The sequence below is a fragment of the Manacus vitellinus genome, unplaced genomic scaffold, assembly GCF_001715985.3.
Source record: "Manacus vitellinus isolate BGI_N305 unplaced genomic scaffold, ASM171598v3 scaffold_2_pilon, whole genome shotgun sequence".
NCBI classification, from domain to species: domain Eukaryota; kingdom Metazoa; phylum Chordata; class Aves; order Passeriformes; family Pipridae; genus Manacus; species Manacus vitellinus.
The window spans coordinates 48,617,860-48,640,091 of NW_021940208.1; the positions used below are offsets into that span (position 1 = coordinate 48,617,860).

General features: G+C 40.5%; 1 protein-coding gene across 1 annotated transcript in view; it reads right to left on the reverse strand.

Moving 5' to 3' along the window:
* Positions 1 to 13,839: 13,839 nt before the first annotated feature.
* NALCN (sodium leak channel, non-selective) overlaps positions 13,840 to 22,232 on the reverse strand; it is a 212,706-nt gene continuing 204,313 nt past the window's right edge. Inside the window, exons 39-43 of the mRNA XM_029960959.1 lie at positions 20,348 to 20,505; positions 19,533 to 19,683; positions 17,290 to 17,439; positions 16,500 to 16,617; positions 13,840 to 14,722 (exon numbers count right to left, since the gene is read on the reverse strand). Of these exons, the coding sequence (XP_029816819.1) occupies positions 14,529 to 14,722; positions 16,500 to 16,617; positions 17,290 to 17,439; positions 19,533 to 19,683; positions 20,348 to 20,505 (771 nt within the window). The 3' untranslated portion in view covers positions 13,840 to 14,528. The remainder of the gene's footprint in view (positions 14,723 to 16,499; positions 16,618 to 17,289; positions 17,440 to 19,532; positions 19,684 to 20,347; positions 20,506 to 22,232) is intronic.

A 22,232-nucleotide genomic window follows, 5' to 3' on the forward strand; every position in this document is an offset into this window, starting at 1 on the left:
GTGCTGACATGTCTTTCAGTGCTTCAAAGGAAGACAGTTTTGGGAAATAAACTTCCAGTTGAAAGTAGGTACAGTGAGCCTTCTATTGAAGTGAACAGGAGCAAGGCACTTGCAGGGCTGGGAGCACCACCTAACATTTTTGGTGCGGCAAGAGCGCTTCTGGTCAAGGTTTTGGTAAAAACAAGTAAGTTCTCCTAAGCAGGTAGCATCATAAAACCCAGTTTCTGGAGAGGCATCAGGCTGTGGGCTGCTGATAGCTAGCAGCAGAAGCCTTAGTGCCTGGCACACCTGAGCAGAATGTGGGTGTTGCTGGGGATCTTGGTTATAGGCATGTGAGGTCTGCAGCACTGCCTTGTGCAAGTGGCTTTACCGAGTGTTTTCTGCAATGTCTGGGTGCCTGACGGCTGTATGCCATGGGCTGGACACATCCTTGCAATAGCATTTTCAAAAACTCTCCATTCTTGCTGGTGTCAAGGCTCTCCATATCCACAGTGGTGTGGTCCCAGGCTTTTTTCCATATTACCTTAAAGATTCTAAGCCTTAAAGTCCTTTGAGCTTTCCTCTTCCTGTGCATTTTAGAGCATCAAGGAGACCTGAGCCTAGCAGGAACTGTCAAACAGAAAGCATTGCTTCTGTGTGGCTCCCACATAAATATAGAAAAAAAGACAATTCCTGGCAAGAAGAGCTTTCTCTGAAAAAAAAGAGATGCTAAAATAATCATTATTTTGAGCCTGAAAAGCTTGACTTCACAAACTCAGATTAATTTTAAAGCAAAACTACTTTAATCCAGTTTGTTTTAACTGGATTTTTTCATTACTTAGCAAAAGAACAGGTGGTCAAGGCTTTCATATTTGGAGGCTCATATTGCATTTATGCTTACATGTCCTGCAGCACTCCACATCAGCAGGAATCAGCACTGTAAAATAATAAAAAAGAAATTAAAATCTGCTTCTATGTTGCACTGTTGTTTTGTCTATTGCTACTAATAGAGATTCACAGAAGAGTAGCAATTAAAAAACTGCTGGAGTAATTTCAGGTCAATTTTAATTATTTGTGATACTAGGAATGAAATGCTAATTACAGGTCAAAGTCGCAAAGGCTTACTGCCCCTGCCAGAGAAGCCACAGGCATATTTTCCCTGAGATCACATGGTTTGCTGCTTCAGGGAGACATCATACCCAAGAGGATGCAATCAATGAAAAGGTGCCTCAGGAGAGCACGTTAAAGCTAGAGAAGAATTCAACTTGGAGGGAACCAACTGCGTGTGCTTGGATAAGTCATAAGGCACATCAGATATAAAGGTGTTTGGGAAGGATAAACAAGGATCCATTTGTGTTGGTGGTAGCTAGGATGGAGATGTTTTATCTAAGGGACAAGAAATATTTGAGACCTTCATAGCACAACCAAACACAAGTAGAAACTTGTTAATTCTCTGTTTGGCAAAAGATGAGCTATTGGCGCCCCAAATCACTGAACTGGCTTAATGGCAATTGCCTTCCAAAACTAGCAAAGCAAGTGGAAGAAAGGGATGGGAAAGCACATTTCTGAAATCAGGAGGCCACACATTCAGTCCCTGAGAAGCTCTTGTCAAAGGTCTATGGGTGCTGAGCAGTTTTTTTAGGCCTTTATTTTATTTTTAGATCAGATAGATTTCTGCTGGCTAGACCCATTCCTTATGCTATCTCATCAGAGTAAAATGGTAAAAAAGGCTTTCCACTATGTGCCACACAGTGTAAGAGCCATTGTTCACCATAGCACAACTGTATCAGCAAAGGCTTGCCTTCTAGTTTATGAAATATTTCAATATATATTAAGTTTAATCCTATGAAATATTATTATACTAGAAAGCAAATACTACTAGTGGGACAGTTCTGATCAATACTGATGCATCTGCCTTGTATTGCTTAATACTTCAGAAGAGAAAAAGGCACAAATGCTATTAAAGGATTTTTTTTCCACTCAAGTATTTTAAAGTTTTTCTTGTAGCTGCTGTTACAGACCTAACCATAAAACCAGAAGACTGGCTGCACTGAGCCAATCTAAAGATCCAATATCCTGTCTTTGTCAGAGAGCAATAACAGATGCTTGGAGAAAGAATGTAAGAAATAGCTCATTTATAGAGTGATCTTTCCCCTGGTATGCACTCCCCGTTTCCAGCAATAACCATTTAAGAGTTTCCCGTGCCAGCATCCAGACCGTCATGTTTAATGAGGAACTCCTCTCACTGGGCTGTCACCAGGTTGTTGTAATTAGGTCCTGAGTAATTCTGCGCCAGCTGGAGCTGGGCACAGTCCAGACGGCTCCTGAAAAGGGCTCCAAGGTGCAGTCCCTCGGGCAGACCTCCTGCCTGGCACAGTCCTGCAAAAGAAGGACCTGCCACTCATTTGCCCCCCAGGTGGCAGGTGACTGTGTGTGCTGAGTCCCGGGCCACCCTCAAAGCCACCCTGGCACAGGTGCTCTGCTAGGCAATGTTGTTCCTTGGGGCAAAATGACAATTAAAGAAACAAAAAAGAAAAAAAAGGAAGAAATATGAAACACAAGCCTTTCCAGGAGCCTTCCTGAAAACTTTTATTGCTGGAAAGCTGTAACTTTGCATGTTTCAGGAAAAAAGAGATAAAACTTAAATACAGTTCTCTATGGTTTACTGATACAGTTTTCCAGGAGTTGAACATCCTTCTTTATGAATGTGTTAAGTGACTGAATAAACATGATTGCCTTAAACTGAAAGACAGTGGGTTTAGATTAGATATTTGAAAGGAATTCTTTACTGTGAGGATGATGTGGCACTGGAACAGGCTGCCCAGAGAAGCTGTGGATGCCCTATCCCTGGAAGTGTTCAAGTCCAGTTTGACGGGGCTTTGAGCAACCTGGTCAAGTGAAAGGTGTCCCTGCTCACGTGCCTTCCAACCCAAACCATTCTATGAATCCATGATTCCTCACTTAAGTCTAAGACCTTACTTTCTAGAATACATCAGATAAATCTAACTTTGATAATTCCATGGTTTTCTTCCCTCCCTATATTTCCACATGAGAGCCTTGCCGTGTGTTTGAGGATGTTATGGGTCTATGTAACCACTCTAGCATCATGTATCCACATGGGGTGAGGGGTAGCTATGACGCAAAAGGGATCAGACTTCTGGCTCAGTGTCCTTGGATTGTGCACTTGCCCAGGTCCCCAGGAGGCAAAAGGGCCCCAAAAGGCAGGGAAAAAATAACAACAACAACAACAACAACAATAATAATAACCCCCTCCCACCACAACAAAAAACCATGAATAATAAAACTGTATAAATCTTTTTCTTCTGGAGCCATGGACAAGCTATTCTTGACCTAAATGGCCTGTGGTCACACCCTTAGAAAGCACTGCTGGGCTCAGCTTCCTCGCACGTTCTTCATAAGGGCTTCCCAAAGGCTGCCTATTACTGAGATGGGAGGTGTTTTTCCACCTGGGAAAATGCAGCTCTGTAATTCTACTTTGTATGGTGAACAATTTGTGAACTTGACCATAGCAGGACTGGGGATACAACAGAAACAAGGGCCCATGTAGGAGTCAATCAGCAAACCAAACCTTAAGCATCAGAGAACTAGAGGTCTTAGGATGCTATATTACAATGGAAAAACCCACATGCATATACTTGCTGATGGGCTCAGCCCTTACACACTGCATTTTTAGGAATGTCTATTTGATTCAAGTTCAAGAACAAAACAACTTGTTTGCTTCAAGGCAGACACAGCTGTTGAGACCCTGCTGGTCCCTCAAATCTCAGGCTTTGAGCAACTGGCTGTGTCAACTGGAAGGGGAAACTTGTATTTTTCGAACTGCAAATAGGGATCTCTTTGGTGAAGGGATGGGTGATGTAAGAGACATCTCAGCCACCCCAGGTGAGCTCCTCTCTGCTGGATGCTGTTTTGCCACAGAAGCGAGCATTCCTGAAGGTTATCCAGTACCTGAAGAAAAATTCAGAAACATGATCTGCCTGCTGGCATGTGCTCAACGTCATCCATGAACACTTGTAAAAAGGCAGATTGGTGAAAAGTGAAGCATTTGGAAGGTACTGTTCAACCCCTTTGTGAAAAGCAATGGAGGAAACATGTATGATGAGCCCAATAAAAGATAGCAGCAAGCACCTTCAATTAGAAGGCTGTCATGATAGAGAATTGCTGCTTAAGCTTTGAACATCTCTTTCACCCATTGCTCTGTAACAGAAAAGCCTCCACGGAGATCAACATCACTCTCTTTTCCACTATCTCAACATAACCCAGACCTTTTTGCAGCTGTGCTTGTATATTGCTCCTTCTCACCTGACTAACTTCTGTGCTGACAAACTCATACAGGTTCAGCCAGATTCCTTTGTTTGAAAGAGAGCACTTTTACTGAAGAGGTTCACACCTGGAATAAAGCAGGGTGTCATGGTTCTGGTTCTAGGTTTCACTAATGCCCTTGGCTTTGAAGCAGCCTGAGATACCTGATACACCATCATCTACAAGAGGAAACGGTTTTTATTTGTGCTTTAAGGGATTCATTCTACCTCTGACTATTAATTTTGCAGGGTACTATGTACTCACTTGCAGGTGTTAGTAAAGATAATTTTTGTACCAATTAAAGTTCTGACTTGGTACAGAGATCATACAGCTTTGCAAGTTGCTTTTCTCCTGCCTGGAGAACATATGTTTCCCTCTTAATTCCATACCTCAGCTTTGGGAACAGAACCATGATAAACAGTGGCAAGACCTGTCTTCCTGAGCTATTCCTATAATTTAAAACAGAAGTCACTGGAGTCACATCTGAGACAACAGTTGCCTCTGATTACCCAGTCTTGCACTGCTGATGTGGTGAGCTCATCCTTACTACCATGTGTGACAGTAGTCCCAGTATGGTCCCATGTCCTTTGCAAATAAACCCTAAAGCCCACTGGCTAACATAATGACCCTTGAAGTTGGATACCCTGTTCATGGCTGCACCCACCACTACCATGACACCCCTGGCTCCTTAAGGACCAGCCCCACACTAGCTAACAACCAGGCAGTGGTGACGGTGGAACAGCAGACTCCAACAAGGCCTTGCCTGCTCTCTTCTAAAGATGAAAATCAAACTAATGTCTGCAGGGAGGCTCTGTAAAGATTTCCTGAAAAATTATTTTATGCACCTTACATTCTGCCTTTGCTGCCGGCCATTGCACAGCTTTAGCAGGACTTGCAGCCATTGCAGGGCTTTCATAAGGAGACATACTCAGGGAAAAAAACACCCAGATCCTCCTCAGCCTCATCTTTGTGGGCTGAGGGAAGTGAGCTTGAACAGGTTGCCCAGAGATGTTGTGGATGCCTCGTCCCTGAAGTGTTCAAGGCCAGGTTAGATGGAGCTCTGAGTAACATGGTCTAGCACAAGGTGTCACAGCCCATGGCCATGGGTTGGAACTGGATCATCTTTAAGGCTCCTTTCAACCCAAACCATTCTATCATTCTATGATCTTTCCTTCATCTTTCTTCTGTGCCTTTGCTGCCTCAGTCTTCTAACCACTGCACGACTCTTTGCCACAGCCTGCTTGTATTAATCAACAGGGTGATCACAGAAGTTTCCAGCAATTCCTCCACATGGGCTAACCCTCAGCTCCTCCCTCCCAGATAAACGCTGAAAATGGAAAGAAACAATGGAAGGTTTTTACACTAATTTGGGTTCCAGAGTATATTTCCTGCTGGTAGGTATCCCACTATACACATGAGAGAAAAACATCTCTCTCTTGCTGCTTCTCTCAGCACACAGAAGCTAAGCAATGCAAGCAGTGTTTAACCATAATGCCAAATGCTACAGACAACCACAACAGCAAACCAGCCCTCACTGCAAGGTAGCAATGCTCACAGGTTGTGGGCCGATTCCTAGACACCACTTCGCAGTGCACTTGTAGCAGTTTTCAGATGCAGATGATGCAGATGGGCACTGAAATTTTTAAATGAAATTCATATGCAGTTCAAGTTGAGGAATGCCCTGGTGAGACAGTTTACCCAGCAAATATTTTGATATGGCATAAAGTCTTGCGGTTTGTGTTAGATGAACACTTGAGGAGGAAGCCCAAAATGAATAGTGCAACACTAATGTGAAGTGAAGATTTGGACATGTAACTGAATGTGGGTGAACCACAGCTGGACAAGTCATTGCAAACAGCTGGGTACTGCACACATGTGGGCATCTGAAATGGAAATCAACTACATTAGTCTAAAGTGTCCACTAAGAAGGTACACAATGGGTTCACTGCAGCCAAAGGGAAACTTCATGCTACTTTTAGGGGATGTTGTACATCATCCTGTGCCTTTTTCTCCCGTTTCCCTCTTATTGTAAAAATTTTTATGAAAAAAATGACCCCAAGCACTCCCTGCTTTTTGTGCTAGAACACAGAAAGCAAGCTGCATTTTCAAATATTTCTCAAAATTATTAACTATCCATCAACAAACATAATCTGTAAAAGCATTTCTCATCTAATCATAGCTTGTAAGTGAGCATATGTAGATGCATATAGTTGGGCCAGAAAATCCAGAAATGAAAAGCAGGCATTGTAAAAAGCAGGTGTCACAGTTCTAATTATTGAGCATAATTTCTCTTTCCAAGAAATGAAATATGCATTTATTTTGTGGCATAAGGTTTCTGGTGTCCTTTGCTAATTGTTCAACTTTAGTATCTGGATTTTGAAAATGGTCTCACTCCTGAATTTTCCTGGGAGTTGAAATGCAAATATAAGCTTCATTTCAGCTGACATGCAAATACCACAATCATTGGAGATACAGAAAATGAAATGTTGTTGCTCATTCAATTTTCTATTACAACTTCTGTGCACATCATACCTAAGTGGGAATTCAGATGTTATTAGTTTCCCAAAAAGTCATGCTTCCACAAACAAAACAAAGCAGTTTTTCTAGAAGTACTATAAAGTTAATGAAAGGTCCCTTTTTATATAATGATGGTAGAAATATCTTGTCACTGCATATCTAAACACTCTACAAACCAAAATAATTAAACCAACATTAAATCACTAGCACAGAGAGGTTCAAGCTACTTATGTGTGTGTGTGTGCGCAGAGGCCAATGTAAAGTAATGCCAGCCCTCTAGTGTTAAAAAAGAGTTTACATTTGTCATAGTTCTGCAAAACCTTAATAGAAGGCTCAGCTATTGAAAATTGCTGAAATGGTCTGTCTTTGGCATTTCTGACTATCCAGCTAAGGGGGAATACTGTGTTTGATTACAACTGTGGATGACTTTAATAGACTAAAACTCTGTAGTTAGATTGGCTCAGAAAACTGATCTTACAGACTGTACCAAACCCTTTTCCTAATGAAAAGCACTGATTTACTTGAAAAAGAAAGGCTTTGGTGAAAGCCATCTGATCCCAAGATGACTGTTTGTGTCTAAAAGTGAAGACAGAGACTGCTGTCCCTGGTTCTTGAGTGCATGTGGAGTAGCTGTGCATCCACACTGCATGGTGTGAGACCCTCTGCAGAAGCCCCATCACTTCTACAGCCCATACCCTGGGCCCAATTTGGTGTCTTTGTGGGACTAGTATATAATTGACATATTCTTTCTGTTCATTGTTCAACTCAATCACCTGGAATAAGGCAAGGAATTTACTGCACCAGCCACAGCATGAAACTGAGAAAATGTCCCATATGCTCTGTGGTGTGTCAGGGGGGCTTGTAGGAATACTGGGGGCTACAGAGCTGCTCACACTATATTCAAGGGCTGCACAAGGTGGAGGGAACCCTACCCAGTACAGTCTCATCCGAAATGAATCCTGGGGGGTGGTTCCTGGTGTAAATTACCCCAAACTGCTCAACAATATCTTTGGGCAAAGTGGTTGGAATGGTACATGGCAGAACCAGGGCTGCCCTGGCACCGGGTTCCAAGGATGCTCAGGGAGCAAGGTGTAAACTGGTCCTGAGACCACTTTTAGTTAGCATCTCAGCCACTTCTAGAGATGCTAAGAAGGGCCTCCTCTAAGCAAAGGGTGTAAAACCATATAATTAAAGGTGCGGGTATTAAAATGGCTGACATGCAGACCTGTGGGAGCACTCTTGCCATTAGAATAAAAGCATTTTATTTGGGTTATTTGGGTGTAAACACTGATCAATAGGAAAAATCTTTAAACTGAAATAAGCATTTCTACAGGTATTCAAACTGATTTAGAGAAATCAATGTGCAATAACAGGTTAAATTTAAGCTGGTGCAACTTCCTCACATAGATAACCTCTTGAAGAAACACGCTGAATTGATGAATACATATGAAGTTGAAATATATCTGTAGGCAAATGTCAGATAACTATTCTTGCTTTTGCTGATCCAATTAAAATGAAGGTTTTATATGAGGATTTTAAAATCTGGAGTATTTTATGGAGCAATTGGGTGAAGAGTTAAACTGGTCAAGTTCAGGACATTGTACTTCCTGGTAGAAGAGCTGCGCTGGCTATGAACAGCTGAATTCGATACCTTCTTAATCACAGCAGCTAAATCAATTCAGTGCATCATACCCTCGGGAACATCCGCAGCACAGGGGTGTATAAACTTCACACCTAACATCACTGACCTGAAAGTTTTGGCAGAAAAGCTTAGGCAAGCCTTTCTGTGCTTGTTGGCTGCTCTTTGCTGCCCAAGCACTATGGTGACAGAGGTGTCCCTCTCCTGGCAGAGCAGCCTGAGGGGACCTGCATAGGCTCAGCCTCTGCTGGACTCTTTAGAACTTTAACTCCCCTCCACTGTGAGTGCAGTGGAAAAGTCAAGTTTTGTCATGGAGGACAGAGGCACAGGCACCTAGTTGCATCTACCAGCCTTAAAAAGGAAGTAATTGTCTCCAACAGCTGGGTGGACAAGGTGAGCAGGCACTGCAAAACTCACCAAGTGATGGTTGCACTGGAGGACTTGGCAGGCAGCTGAGGAGGAACTGGGAAAAGTGATTTTTTTTTTTCCTTGGTGATGTGTAGTTTTTGAAGTACTTGAAATGCTTAGGAAGAAGACCCCTGTGGTCAGCAAACCAACATTTTCTCTTAATCACTTTCAGCAAATAGAGTAAAATGTTCATTGTTGTGCAGTTTTCAACATAGTGATAACAAAGGCAGTGTTCCTCTTTCTCCTGGTTGTCATTTTTCTGTATGACATTGTTCTTATGCCAGCTCAGGAAACATGGAATGCTTTGGCTTGGAGGAGTCTTCAAAGGTCATCTAGTTCAAGCCCCCTGTCATAGAAAGAGACATTTTCCACTAGACTAAATTGCTGAAAGCTTCATCCACCATAGCCTTGAACACTTCCAGGGATGGGGCATCCACAACTTCTCTGGGCAATCTGCTCCAGTATCTCACCATACTCACAGTAAAGAATTTCTTGCTAACACTGCTTCCAATGCAGCCCAGGATATGGTTGGCTTTCTGGGATGGAAGCTCACATTTCTGAGTCATGTCCAATTTTTCAGACAGATGAACTTTTTCCTGGTGGACTTAAAAGAAAAAAAATTAATCTGAGTGAATTTTTGTGCATGATAAAAATTTATAGGGAAAATCAGTTTTTTGTAACCAAAGTATTGACAATTTTTAGTCAAATACAGCAAATAGGTTTTGATGACACAACTAAAAAGAAGAGTCAAGATGTGAAACTCTTCCTTTCAAAACTGAGGCGCATTTGAGAAATGGACACATTAAGAAAAAAGTAAAACTTTTTTGTTTTCTTAGATTGGTTAGAGCAACTGAGAAGCTTGGCTTTATGAAGAAAAGGAGATTTTTTTTTTAATTTTTAAGGAGCTGCTGAAATGAAAAAGCCAAAAAAGAAACTAAAACGCAACAACACCCAGGTAACCACTTATATATTTTTTCTCCTTTTTTATTTTTTTATTTGTTTTAAATTTTTTTTCCTTTTTTTCCTGTTTCTTTTTCTTTTTCACTTTTTCCCCCTTCTTTTTAAATTTGCAGTGAACAGACTCCACAGGCAGTACGAATTTAGACAATCTGAGAGGTGAAAATATCTAATCTGTAAAACATGTAGTTTGGTGGAATAGGTGCTGGGCCCAAAATGCAAGACTCATTGCCCTTATAAACTAGCATCAGGTGCATTATAGTGAAATCATAACTGTGTTGAATTCTCCATTTCTTGGGAGGACATACTGAGAATGGAGAATATGCTTAGACACTGACCACCCTACATGAAATTGGAGAGCAAAACCTAAAAGAAAACCAGAAAACAGGGCATGAGAGGGGATGTGACATCTGGCTTCTCTGCCAATGAACTCAAGGACCAACTTTCTTCTTTTATCTTCGGAGGAAGACGTACTTACAAACAGCAATTCCACTATGTTGACTTCCAACATGTGGAGGACCCCGCTAGAACCTGGCTGCCCAAGTCTCTAGGACACACTGATGTTTGCCTGGTGTAAACTAGTTTGTTTCCAATCTAGGTAAAAGTTTTCCTGAAACAAATGCCCACTGAGACAATGGAAGCTTGTACCACTGGTGGCTGCTGCTTGAATTCAGAAAGAAGAAAAGTCTAATGTCAACATCTCTTCAGGCTGATGGATAGTGGTGTGGTTTTTTTTCTCTTTTCTACCTGTACTTAAGACATTTTTTGCCTTTCCAGTAAGCTACCCTTGTCTGAAAGACACTTTTATAGGGGCTCAGGTAATTCACCCAAATTCCCCAGGGCAGATATGCAAGTCAGATAACAGCAGGAAACCAGTAAGGGTATTGGAATAAGCATCTGAGACAGGAACCTGTGGAAGGGGGATAAAATGCCACTGCCATACACTTAGCTCACTGATGGGTTAATAACTTGGTGCTTAGAGGTTCTTCATTGAGAACAACGGGCAACAACAGCTAATGGGGTCCGACACCAGTGCCCTTGGGATGAAGAGGAAGGTTAATTGAATTCTAGTGAAGCTCCCTTTGTGTTGCAGAGTATTTGAACAAACCAGGGCAGCCAACTTCCCAGCATCAGCCTATGCATTGTGGCAAGTTCATCTGTGGTATGACTAAACTGCCTTCAATAGAAGGAATGAATTTAGCCTCCAAAACTTAGTTTCGGGGAGATTGAGATAATCCTATTAGAAATTTTGTCTGACTACTCAGGCCAGTGTTTGTTTTCACTTGTGAAAATATTGCAGGAGAAGGAGTGGGCATTCTTGGATGAGATGGTGCTTGTTGCTGCTCCAAATGTACAACAGTGTGAACTCTTCTACTTCACTTATTCATGGACACCCTAATCTGCACAAAAACAAGAGCTGTGGGCATGTTGTGAAAGAAGAGAACAAAACAGATTATTCACACAAAGTCATTTGCTTGCTTTTGGTATCTAAGTCTCCTTTGGCTTTTCAGAAGCTGTGATACTAGTCCTCAAATGCAGACAACACTGAACGTAATGTTATTTTGAAGATGTTTAAGCCTGATTGTTCCACATTAGTTAAAACAAAGATGGTAGTTTCAGCTTGCCTGACAAAAGCAGACTTTATGTTTTCAGTTCTTAATTCACTTGGATGTCTTCCAGTAGCAAATGGTTTCAGGTTATTAGTTTCTTCATTACAATAATGATTGTCTGAAATCTGACCTGACTTTGGAATGATATTGAGATACATCTTTGCTGCATGTTCTCAGATTTCCCACAAGGTGCTTTTTATTTGAGCACTGACAATATGCACTCACTTTTTTACCCACCCAAGCTGTGAAGACTTTTACAACTTGCTTCCTAAGGAACAGAGCTCTCTTAGTGGCTGAAAAGAAGTTTAAACACCTTCCTGTTTTCACTTGTATAGGATAACTTCGTAGGTAGTAATATTCCCCTGACAATTTTTTGTTTACCTTTGCTTAGGATCTATTCTTGTTTGAACTTTTCTCTGAGGCTGTCTGCACTGACTCTGATTTCCTGTTGCGCTATTTCCACTTTGTGTCTCTCTATTGTTTGTGCAAGCTGTTTGAACTCCAGGCATTCTTCAACTCTCTTTTCTGCTTCTTCACCTTCATGTTTAAATGTGCATTGGTTGCTCTGCCACAAAGGAGGAGGTTATCATCTTCTTCAGTTATGTTGGGGGTATCTCACTAAGGAAGTTTTTACCTTAACCTAGTCACCTGGGTGCTCTAGTATATATTACTTTCATATCTTTATAACTCCATTCCATTTCTATATCTGCAAAAGTAAAACGGGACACACACACACACACACACAAACACACACACATGTCCAAATTCCACAGCAAACAAAGAAAAAGTGGGTTAAATAAAAACAAATAATGAACAGACTTATTTAGTCCCATCTTTTGACTGAGACTCTTTGTGGCACTACTGATGAGGTCAGTTGCTGGAGTTAAAAAAAAGAGGCCCTCCAATTACAAGAATTTGAAAGCAGCTCTAAATAATCTAAATAAGCCACAGAGCTAGTTACTATGCAGCATTATCACAGACAAGCCAGGTATAGCGAATGCAGTTAGAATGAAAACTGTAGGGAGGGATATTGTTTAAAGCAACTCACTTTTATTGACAGTGTACTGTAAGGCAAGGAAAAAATGTTTGCCAGATTTTTTAAAAAGAAGGTTTGCAGCAAGAGTGATCTGCAGTTCAATATATTATTGAACTTTCAAAGATAGTATCTTTTATAAATCCAATATTTATCTTTTTATCGTATATACAAAAGCTTAACTTAAACAAGCACAAAACAGAACACAAAATAATGGATTTGCATACGAGGTTTTGTTGATGGTTCATAATCTAGTAAACAAGAGAATGCACACATTCTGTTACTATAGTTACATTTGACGAGATTTAAACTTAAATATACCCCAAACCACATTAAATGCCCAGAAAATACAGATGTGTTCAGTATGACTACTTCAGAAAAAAATCTAAACAATGTTCAACCATACACTGGGAACAAAACATTGATAGATGCCAAGAAAACTGTATTTCATGGCCAAAACTAATTTTGCATTTTTGATGAAGGCATCTGTGTGTTTTCACTGTTGTATTCTGACTGTTCTACATTAATATCTTGGCAAGAAAAAATTTTCCAAACACTGGCTTTTGTCTGCTTTTGAAAGGATATGTTTTTGAACTGGTGATGTAAATAAACTGTGAGCCTCTTAGAAGATCTCACATCAGGCCATGTTAGAGCAACCTATCATTTCCATAGGAAACAATGGTAACAGAAAGGTCCCAGCTATGCTAAAAATCCCAGTCGGGGGACAAGGAACAAAATCTGCAAACTCTGAGTTCTTCCCTGAGGGAAGGGCACATTTTTACCCCACATTTTTTGACAGCCTTAAATTCTGAAACTAACAAACACTGTTGTATTTCATGGCTTTTGTTCTCTACCTCCATATCTGTATAGCATTGGCCTTTCACTGGAAAAACTTTTATGAAAGCGATAGCTGCTTTTTCACTGGCGATAATGTAGCACTATTAGTGGTTCATAAAATAAATGAAGGCTAACGTCTCAAAATATGATGCATTAGGATAAAGGGGACAAAGGTACTTAACCTCAGTACATGTCATGCCTTAGCTTTGCAGGGCTGTAGCATGAGAAGTAACATAGGTAAGTAAAATTTGCTTCTACCTATATAGGCAAAACTGAACGTATTTTTAAAGACATACAATACTGTTCTGTAATTAGAATCCCCAACATGCTAATTTTTATCACAGAAAAGAAGAAAATTATTTTACAACTACACAAGGAAATGGGACCCAATTAACAGGAGAATAATGACACCGCACTTATATGTAGCCAGTATATTCTGAAAATGAAGCATAAACCCATGTTTTTCAACTGGAGGTCTTTTGCTGGATGCTTAAATGCACAGTTTTCATGTATTTTTTTCTTGGGTTTTTTTCCCTGTTTTCTCTATGAAAATCAAGCTCTTTGCATAATTAACCACACCTCAAAGATATTTACATTTTAAAAGCCAATCCTTCACCTTCTGATTTTAAAATGAGTTATGCTGTATCTTGTATATTTTAAAAAAAGGTCCTGAAAAAGCTTAGAATTGTAATTCAGAATCTGTACTTTGTAAAAATACTTCCCTTGAACACGAAGTCAGTGCTGACCTCTTCAGGTCATTTGTGAATAATAAAATCTTTCTAAAGTAATGTTAGTTAATAAGAACTGAGTGAAAACATAAGATGAAATACATTACCCCTGTATTGTAAAGTGTTGCCACTTTAAAGTACAGTATAGGTTGAAGAAAAACACAGAGGTGTGTATATCAAAATATATTTTCACTATGATTCTACAGAACACATGAAATCTTTCTATACTCTGTCTGCCAAAGGCAATACAGTCTTTCTGGCTTTGTTAGTACTGCTATAGTATACAGGTTTCTTAAAGTACAGTTAGTACCTATAGAGGTCAATTCTAACACCTAAATGTGTGCTATGCTTCATATGGCAGAAGGATAAGCATAGAAAAAATTTATGACATTGATTTTAAAGAAATTGTACATCACACAGCGTCTTTACTTCTAAACATAGAAAATAAGACTGTACTTGAAGTGGTTGTTGTTGTTGTAGTATGACTTAAATGTTTCTCAGATGTCAAGAAGGTCCTCTCCACTCTCATCACTCTCCACAGTTAATTGTCTTGTCCACCATTTCTTGACTTCTGATCCACAAGAAGCAGCATCAGACATAGGATTCATTTTGCATGCAACAGATTTCATAGTTGAACGTCCACCAAAACGGAGGTTGACTGAAGACACTGAATGGCTTAGTGGTTTGGGGGCTATGAAATCAAACAGAAAGTTCTGTATTAGAGTAGATCTGCTTCTTGAGCATTTTTGCTTGGAATTCACGTATACAGAACTAGCTGAAGTGGGGGCACCTTCAAACTGATTTACTGCAAAAAGAGTAGGGGTCTTTTCTAATGTTGTTGTGGCTTTTTGTTTGGGTTTTTTTTGTTGCTGTTTTTTGTTTCTTTGTTTTTTTCCCATCTCTCACTGTTCACACTGCTCCCACTAATCTGCTGGTAGAGCAGTTTAATGGAGCAGTCCCTCATTTCCTTCTGCTGGAATAACTGATCCAAGAGATGTCTTCCTATCTAGCTAATTGCAGCCTAAATATTTTAGGCAGTACTTACATGAGCTGACCTGCTGGCAAAATGGTCAAAGTGGTAAATGTGAGGAAAAGGGGAGGAAAAGTGCTTTTGGGGTTGGCAGCTGCACCTAGAAAATGATACTTTACTATGGCCTAGGGGTTGAAGCCAGTACAAGGTGCTGGTATGGTACTAAAACATGTCTAATTATATAAACCCCACAGTTGATCTTAATTATGCTATTCATGATGCTAAATACATGTCTTTGTTGGACTGGAGGCAGACTACTTATCTGTTGGGCGCTGTACTATGCATGGAGATGACCTTCCTTTTTAGGACTATCCACTGAGGAACATTTAAGATAGACATGGACCAGGTCGGTGTTAAGAAAGGAAAACCTGAGCTCCTCATTCTCACCTGAAAAACCTGTCCAGTTGGCTACAGCAGTATGATTCCTCTTTAGCAAGCTTCCTCTTTCACTCTTTCTCTCTGTTCTAGCAAAATGTTGATCTTTGATGCTCAGTGATATTTACTTGGAAAACATGGATTGCAAGCTCTCTATTAAACTATCCTGTTTCTTGGACAAGTACACTGGTCACAAAAGTAGGGTCAATGGTAGTCAATAGAATAGCATGACTATCTCTTCCACTTAGGTATGACTGGGGTCTGAACACTGGCAGCCTTTGAAGGCAGCACTCTGACTCAGAACAGGATGACAGCTGAAAGCAGGCTGATGTGTTGCTCGTCATGGGTGTAGCAGGCTGTAGAGGTCAACATACACTTTAAGAGAGACTATTTGAGGTGGGGGAGACACGGACTCTTGAAATACGGACTTAATAAGAGGCATCAGACTGTAGCTATGCACCTCTCCCACCCTCCTATAAGCACCCTCCTCTATGGCATAGCCTAGCCTTTTTTTCTTCTAGTGGACTGTAGTTACTAGAGTAACCTGTTTCTGAGAAAATAAATGGGAAACTGATTGTACACATGGCCAATTCCTGTCTGAAGATCTAAAAATGTGTTATTATGGTTTAAGTTATAAATCATACATCTGGCATGCTTAGACAAGACAAGGCAGTCAGAAATTACTACTGTTGTTGGGAAAAAATTCATTTTCACCATACTTCACATGACAAAAGAGAACTCTAAATGCACAAGATGCTATCCAAACATACGGGTCGGTACAGTCCCCAATCCAAAGGTCCTGAATAAATGAAAAAGTAAAAAATGCAACCACCTGCACAGGGCAGTGCTTGAGTCCATCTTCCAAACTTTCAGAATTGTGAAAAAGGGGAGAAGCTGCTTTGTTGTAACAGCCATGAGGGTAGGAAAGCCCTGATGTGGGTGTAAGCAGCAGCCAGGGGGCAGAACTGTGAACCACGAAGCCTCTCATGGCCTTGATGGCCTTGCTATTGTACAGCAGCAATTTTGCATGTAAGGACTCTACTGATAAACCTTCTTCACTTACCTGATGGCAAGCGCCATTGTCCAAATTTACGCTGAGGTTTCCCAGCATCTCCAGAGTCTTGTCGATAGCCACCTCTGTCAGAAAGTGTGGGGCTAAGGAGCTGCTGCTGGCTACTCGTCTGAACAGAGATAAAAGAATCTCAGTCATAGTTCCCCACTGCATGGGTATAATCCTAAGGGGGTTTATTTTTCTATCCTATTTCAAGCTTTTTCCATGAATAAAACAAAACATATTGCCATTTGTTAAGGTAGCATGGTTTCTATTCTTTAAAGCCCCAGAAAACTACTAACAGACAAACGTAAAATGGGCTCAATGCCACTGTACAGTCCCATTGAAGAGTATGAAATTATTCTCAGCCTTCTACAGCCACTGTAGAAAGTAACCCTTATGCTGTACTTTTTGGGTTCCCCAGTCTGGAAGAGCCCAGGGCTCCTGCTCAGAGGACACAGCATGACCAGTATTACCTCTCTTAGTGTGAACACTGGTTCAGGATGCCTGAACTGGAAAGCTTCACATCCCCAAGCCTGTACAAAGCTCATGCTGGAGCTGAAAGCTGGTGCTGTCAGAATTGTACAACTGCCCTTTATAGTGATAGCAAGACAGCTAACTATGTTGGGGAATTACTGCCTTAGACCATCTTGCCTTTACATCTGACAGCAAAGACCAAAGCAAAACAAGGTATTGCTTTCAACCCTTTCAGTTAAAATGGTGTTTTAAAAAAGAAGAAATAAGAAACAGAGAAGTTTTCTGAATTTGTTATGAGTAGCTGATAGTTTTCAGTTTAACATACCTCTGGCTGTGCACTGTTATCTTGATTAATAGCATTCATATCTTCACTTGGCTGTGTTGTCTCAATGCTGGGAGGATTCAGAAATCGGCTCAACTCCTGCTGTTGACTCTCTCGCAGACTATGGATAATGCTGCACGACTGCTGTTGTTTCTATCAAGGCACAATATGTGATGAAAAAAATGTTCTCACTGGTGTGTCACAGTGTTTGATTTTTTTTAAAGCATTCTAAATATTTAACTGAACAGCCAGATGTGGATCCCAGGTGCATCAATAAAGATCCATGTATCAGATGTTGCTATTTAAATAAAGTGACTTCCAGCATATTTCTAACCTTTATATAGGGAATAGAGGATTAAAATCAAGAATTATACTAAGTGGAAGGCATGTTGCTCAACTGTTGGTTTAAACCTACAGTTTAAACACACACAAAGTTTCTAATTGATGAGTTAAAGTTCTTCCAAAAATAAGAAACAAGGAAATTGTTAGAGATTCACAGGAAATTACATGAAGGCAATGAAAAAATTCTGATTTCTTTCATGGACTTTGGAACAGGCTGATAATAAGACTGAATAAAACTGTAGTGAAAACCTTGGGACTAAGTATAGATTTATAGTACAAATAGAAAAACAAACCTACCACCATTATGATCTTACAATCTAATTTGCTTTTAAATTAAAATAAACAGCCTTTAGGAAGGTTTTCACTTTCCTGGGTAGTTTTCACATGCTCCCTCTAGAGACACTTGGAGAATAACAAGAGAATTTGAAAACAGATATTAACTTCCATAATTACATTCAGTTTATAAAAGGTTCATATAATGTGAAATGATCTGAGCCATATTATTGGAGTGAAATGAATAGCATATTTACTTTAACATAGTGTAGTTCAGTATCATAATGAAATGAACAACAGAGTTGAACAAACCCAGAACTGAGAGCTGAGACTAAATTTACTGCCATTGTTATTCATATACAGAGATGAGATAAAAAATGAAATTATGTATCATTGAACACTGAGGTTTCAGCTGGAATGTACATTACATTCAAAATGTCCTGTTATGATTTTTTATACAGATTGCTATGGAAAACCTTCAATCACAAGAAGTAATTTTTTATAGAAATAAAAAATATATGTGTCAAAAGCTGGACTCAGACTTACAGGAACTGAAAAATCAGTCATCAGTGTAACCAGGTTGTGATTTTTTATATAAAGGAAGAGTTGGTTTTGGAAGACAACATGAGAATAACTGCAAAACCTAAACAAAATTTTTTGATTTTTTTTTTAATATAAATTTATCCAAGTCAAACTTCAACCAGCATATATTGTAGCTATCCTGAGCAAAGGTAAAAATGTTTCTGACAATCAGAAGCACTTCATAAACAGAACACAGAAGCACTGGCTAGGTTTATACGGGTAAGTTAAAGAGACTGGGATTGCCTGCAGTGCTGAAGCCAAGAGACAGGTCAGGACTTGTGTGATCTGGCTAAGCTTCCCTCTGCCTCTAGCTTCAACCAATGCCTACTGGCAGTGGTCTCCACCCTGATATGCCTGGAGGACAGTGATGCTCCCACAGCGGTGGTCTGGGAGACCATATGGCAGTGGTCTGGGGGTATATGAGTACACATAGGCCAAAACTGGCCAAAACTGTGCTGAAGAACATGCTAATGGGTGATCCCATCCCAGCCCTGAGCCAAGCCCTTGTCCCTGCTTAGTTTACTGGCTACACAGCTACGGTGTGCCATGGTTCATATACCTGCTTTACATGTACACATACTGCTCATTTGCACACAAAATAACTGTAATGGTTCAGTCAAATGATTTATCTTAATACAGGTTCCATTTGAAGAGTCATTTTCAGGTGACAGATCTACCAGCAGAGGTAAGGAAATTATACAATTACATTCTGTGAGGAGGGATTAGGCCTATGAAGTTTCATCAAATTATATTGTTTTTTTCTTTATTCCTTTGACTTTGGTCTCTGCACATGCCTCTTCCTGCTCTATCGAAAATACAGATAGATTTTTGTCAGGAAGACAGGTTTTGCCTTCAAAAGATGCTTATTTTTGTTGCACTTTCAATTGAGCTGTAACACAGTTTTTTGTTGAGTTAGCAAATGCTACATACTTCTTCAAATAAGTATTATCATGACTCCAGAGCAAATGAAGCATAGTGGCAGCAAATTCCAGCATTGTTGAACAGTACAATTTATGCAACCATTTAGATCCTGGTTTTGCTTGACTTACTGCTCTGATTCGCTTCAAGCACTTCTTCAGCCACATGCGTATGGTCTGTTTGGCCACCTCCTCTTCTATGGTATATTCCAGCTGTTCCCTAGCAAGCAGCTCTTCCAGTTGAAGACTTTTTCTGATATCAACAGACCTATATGAAAGCATGCTGGAAGAAACACAATTTATTTATTTTTAAATGCTGGTGTCATTACATTTTAATCTAGAAAATCAAACTTCATACTTGAGACCTTAGTGCAAAAATACATAACAAGGTTGTGTGCAATAAATTCACATTTGATGCTAAAAAATTGCTGAGATGATTCCAGAAGAGACTTGTGGTGCTCAAAACAAAGACCTTATCACCTACATGTAGCTATTGAAAACAGGCGAGCTGCTGAACTGTGAGCAATTAGGGCATTTGTGGTGGTGTTTTGGTTTTTTATTTTTTTTCCCCCCTAAGTGTTTATGCTTGGATAATGTTCCCATTTCTATTTTATTTCCAGTCAGGCTTGCTGTCATGTTGCTACACTTGAAGGTGCAGCATTTCATTAGAAGGATACAAGAACAACATGTGACTGCTGTTTGTGACAAATTGCCTCCAATGAAAATCTTAAAATACTTAGAGCTGATTCCCTAGGACCTGTGTTTTCCATTACTAATATTTTTGCAGGAAAAAAATGGAAATCTAATTTTTGTACTGCATTTAAAATTGCAGTGCCTCTGTGGCTACCAGTCTTGCCTTTTCCCAAGTCTAATGACTACCTGTTAGCCTGGAGGGAAACACAGGCCATTATATATCTTCTAAAAATGTAGAGAAAATCTCAGGGTACCTGAGCACATCATGAAAAGTGACATCACCACCATTGTGAAGCCGCTCCATTTCATAGCACATGTGCTTGAACAGGAGCTTGTCCTTGTCGAGATCCACCTCCAGCCTGCCTCGCAGAAGCCTCAGCAGAAATTTCACTCGGAAGGTAGGGATTACCCCCTGTGTAAAATTGCATAATAGATGGTAAATTATTACTGCAACCTAACAACCAGCTCAGACATTCAACTTGAACAGTGAGAGAAACACGATTTCTCCAAAGACTCTGTGCCTAATCCTAGCCTATTTAAGTCACTGTGAATACATTACTGAAAAATATGCACATGAAGCCAGTTCTTCAGCACATTCACAGAAGTCTTTGCTGTTATTTGACTCATATACAGTCTATGTTGGTCATTTTGCCAGAAATTTTCAAAATTATCTGGGGATTGAGTTTTTCTATTTGCATTCATCTGTAATGAGAATCATATGCCTGAAGAACTGACTTTGAAAAATGGAAATTAAACTACAATTTAAACACTCACAGCCAAGCCTATAACTCACTGTAAACCTGTTCCCTTCTCTGCATCTTTGGACAGAAGAATATTGGGAGTTTTTATTTTATTATTTTTTTAGGACTCAAGATACTTCCCTTTGAAACTGTGGTACTCATAATATTCAAATATTTTTTTCTACTGAATAAGCCTGACCGGAACTATTTTTGCTGTAATGTGTTGTTCCACATCAGAGAGATAGTGTCAATGCTGGGCACAATGGATCCAGAACTCTCTACCTCTATCAGTACCTCTATCAGTATCAGCAGCTTCCATCTCCAGCACAGCCATGTGCTAACTACAAGGAGCCAACTTGTTTCACTGCCATGTTGTTCATATTCAAATCTTAGTGATGTCATGAATCATTCAGATGATGACTTCATTTGTGTGAGCATCTGAACACCTCAGTCTCCCAGATGTTATTCTTACTCCAGAATCACAGAATGGTTGAGGTTGGAAGGGACCTATGGAGCTCACCCTGTCTGATTCCCTCTGTTTAAGCAGGGCTTCCTAAAGCCAGTTTCCCAGGACCATGTCCAGATGTCTTCTGAATATCTCCAAGGACAAAGACTCCATAATCCCCCCTGGGAAACCTGTGACAGTGCTCAGTCACCCTTACAGTGAAAAAGTGTTTTCTGATGTTCAGAGGAAACCTCCCATATTTCAGGATGTGCCCATTGCCTCCAGTCCTTCACTGGGGAGCATGGGGCAAAGCCTGACTCTGTCCTCTTTGCAACATCCCTTCAGGTATTCGACAAGCTGCCCCTGAGCCTTCTCCAGTCTGAACAGTCCCAGCTCTCTCAGTCTTTCCTCACAGGAGACATGCTTCAGTCCCTTCATCATCTTTGTGGCCCTTTGTATGTCTGTGTCTCTGTGTACAGAGGAGCCCAGAATTGAACCCAGGTGTGGCCTTGCCCAGGCTGAGTAGAGGGGAAGGACCCTCTGCCTTGGCCTGATGGCAATACTTTGTCTAATGCAGCCCAGGATACCACTAGTCCTCTTTGCTACAAGGGCAGTGGTAGCTCATGTTCAACTTGGTGTCCACCAGGACTCCCAGGTCCTTTACTGATAAGCTGCTTTCCAGTTGGGTGGCCTCCAGCATGTACTTTGCCCTGGTTTATTCTTCTCCAGGTGCAAGACTGCATTTTTCCTTGTTGAACTTCATGAAGCTCCTGCGAGCCCATTTCTCCAGCCTGTCGAGGTCCCTCTGGAAGGCAGCACAACCCTCTGATTTATCAGCCACTCCTCCCAGTTTGGTGTCATCAGCAAACGTGCTGGGGGTGCCCTCTGCTCCATGGTCCAGCTCATTAATGAAGATATTGAATAGGATTGGACCCAGTACTGACTCCTGGGGTA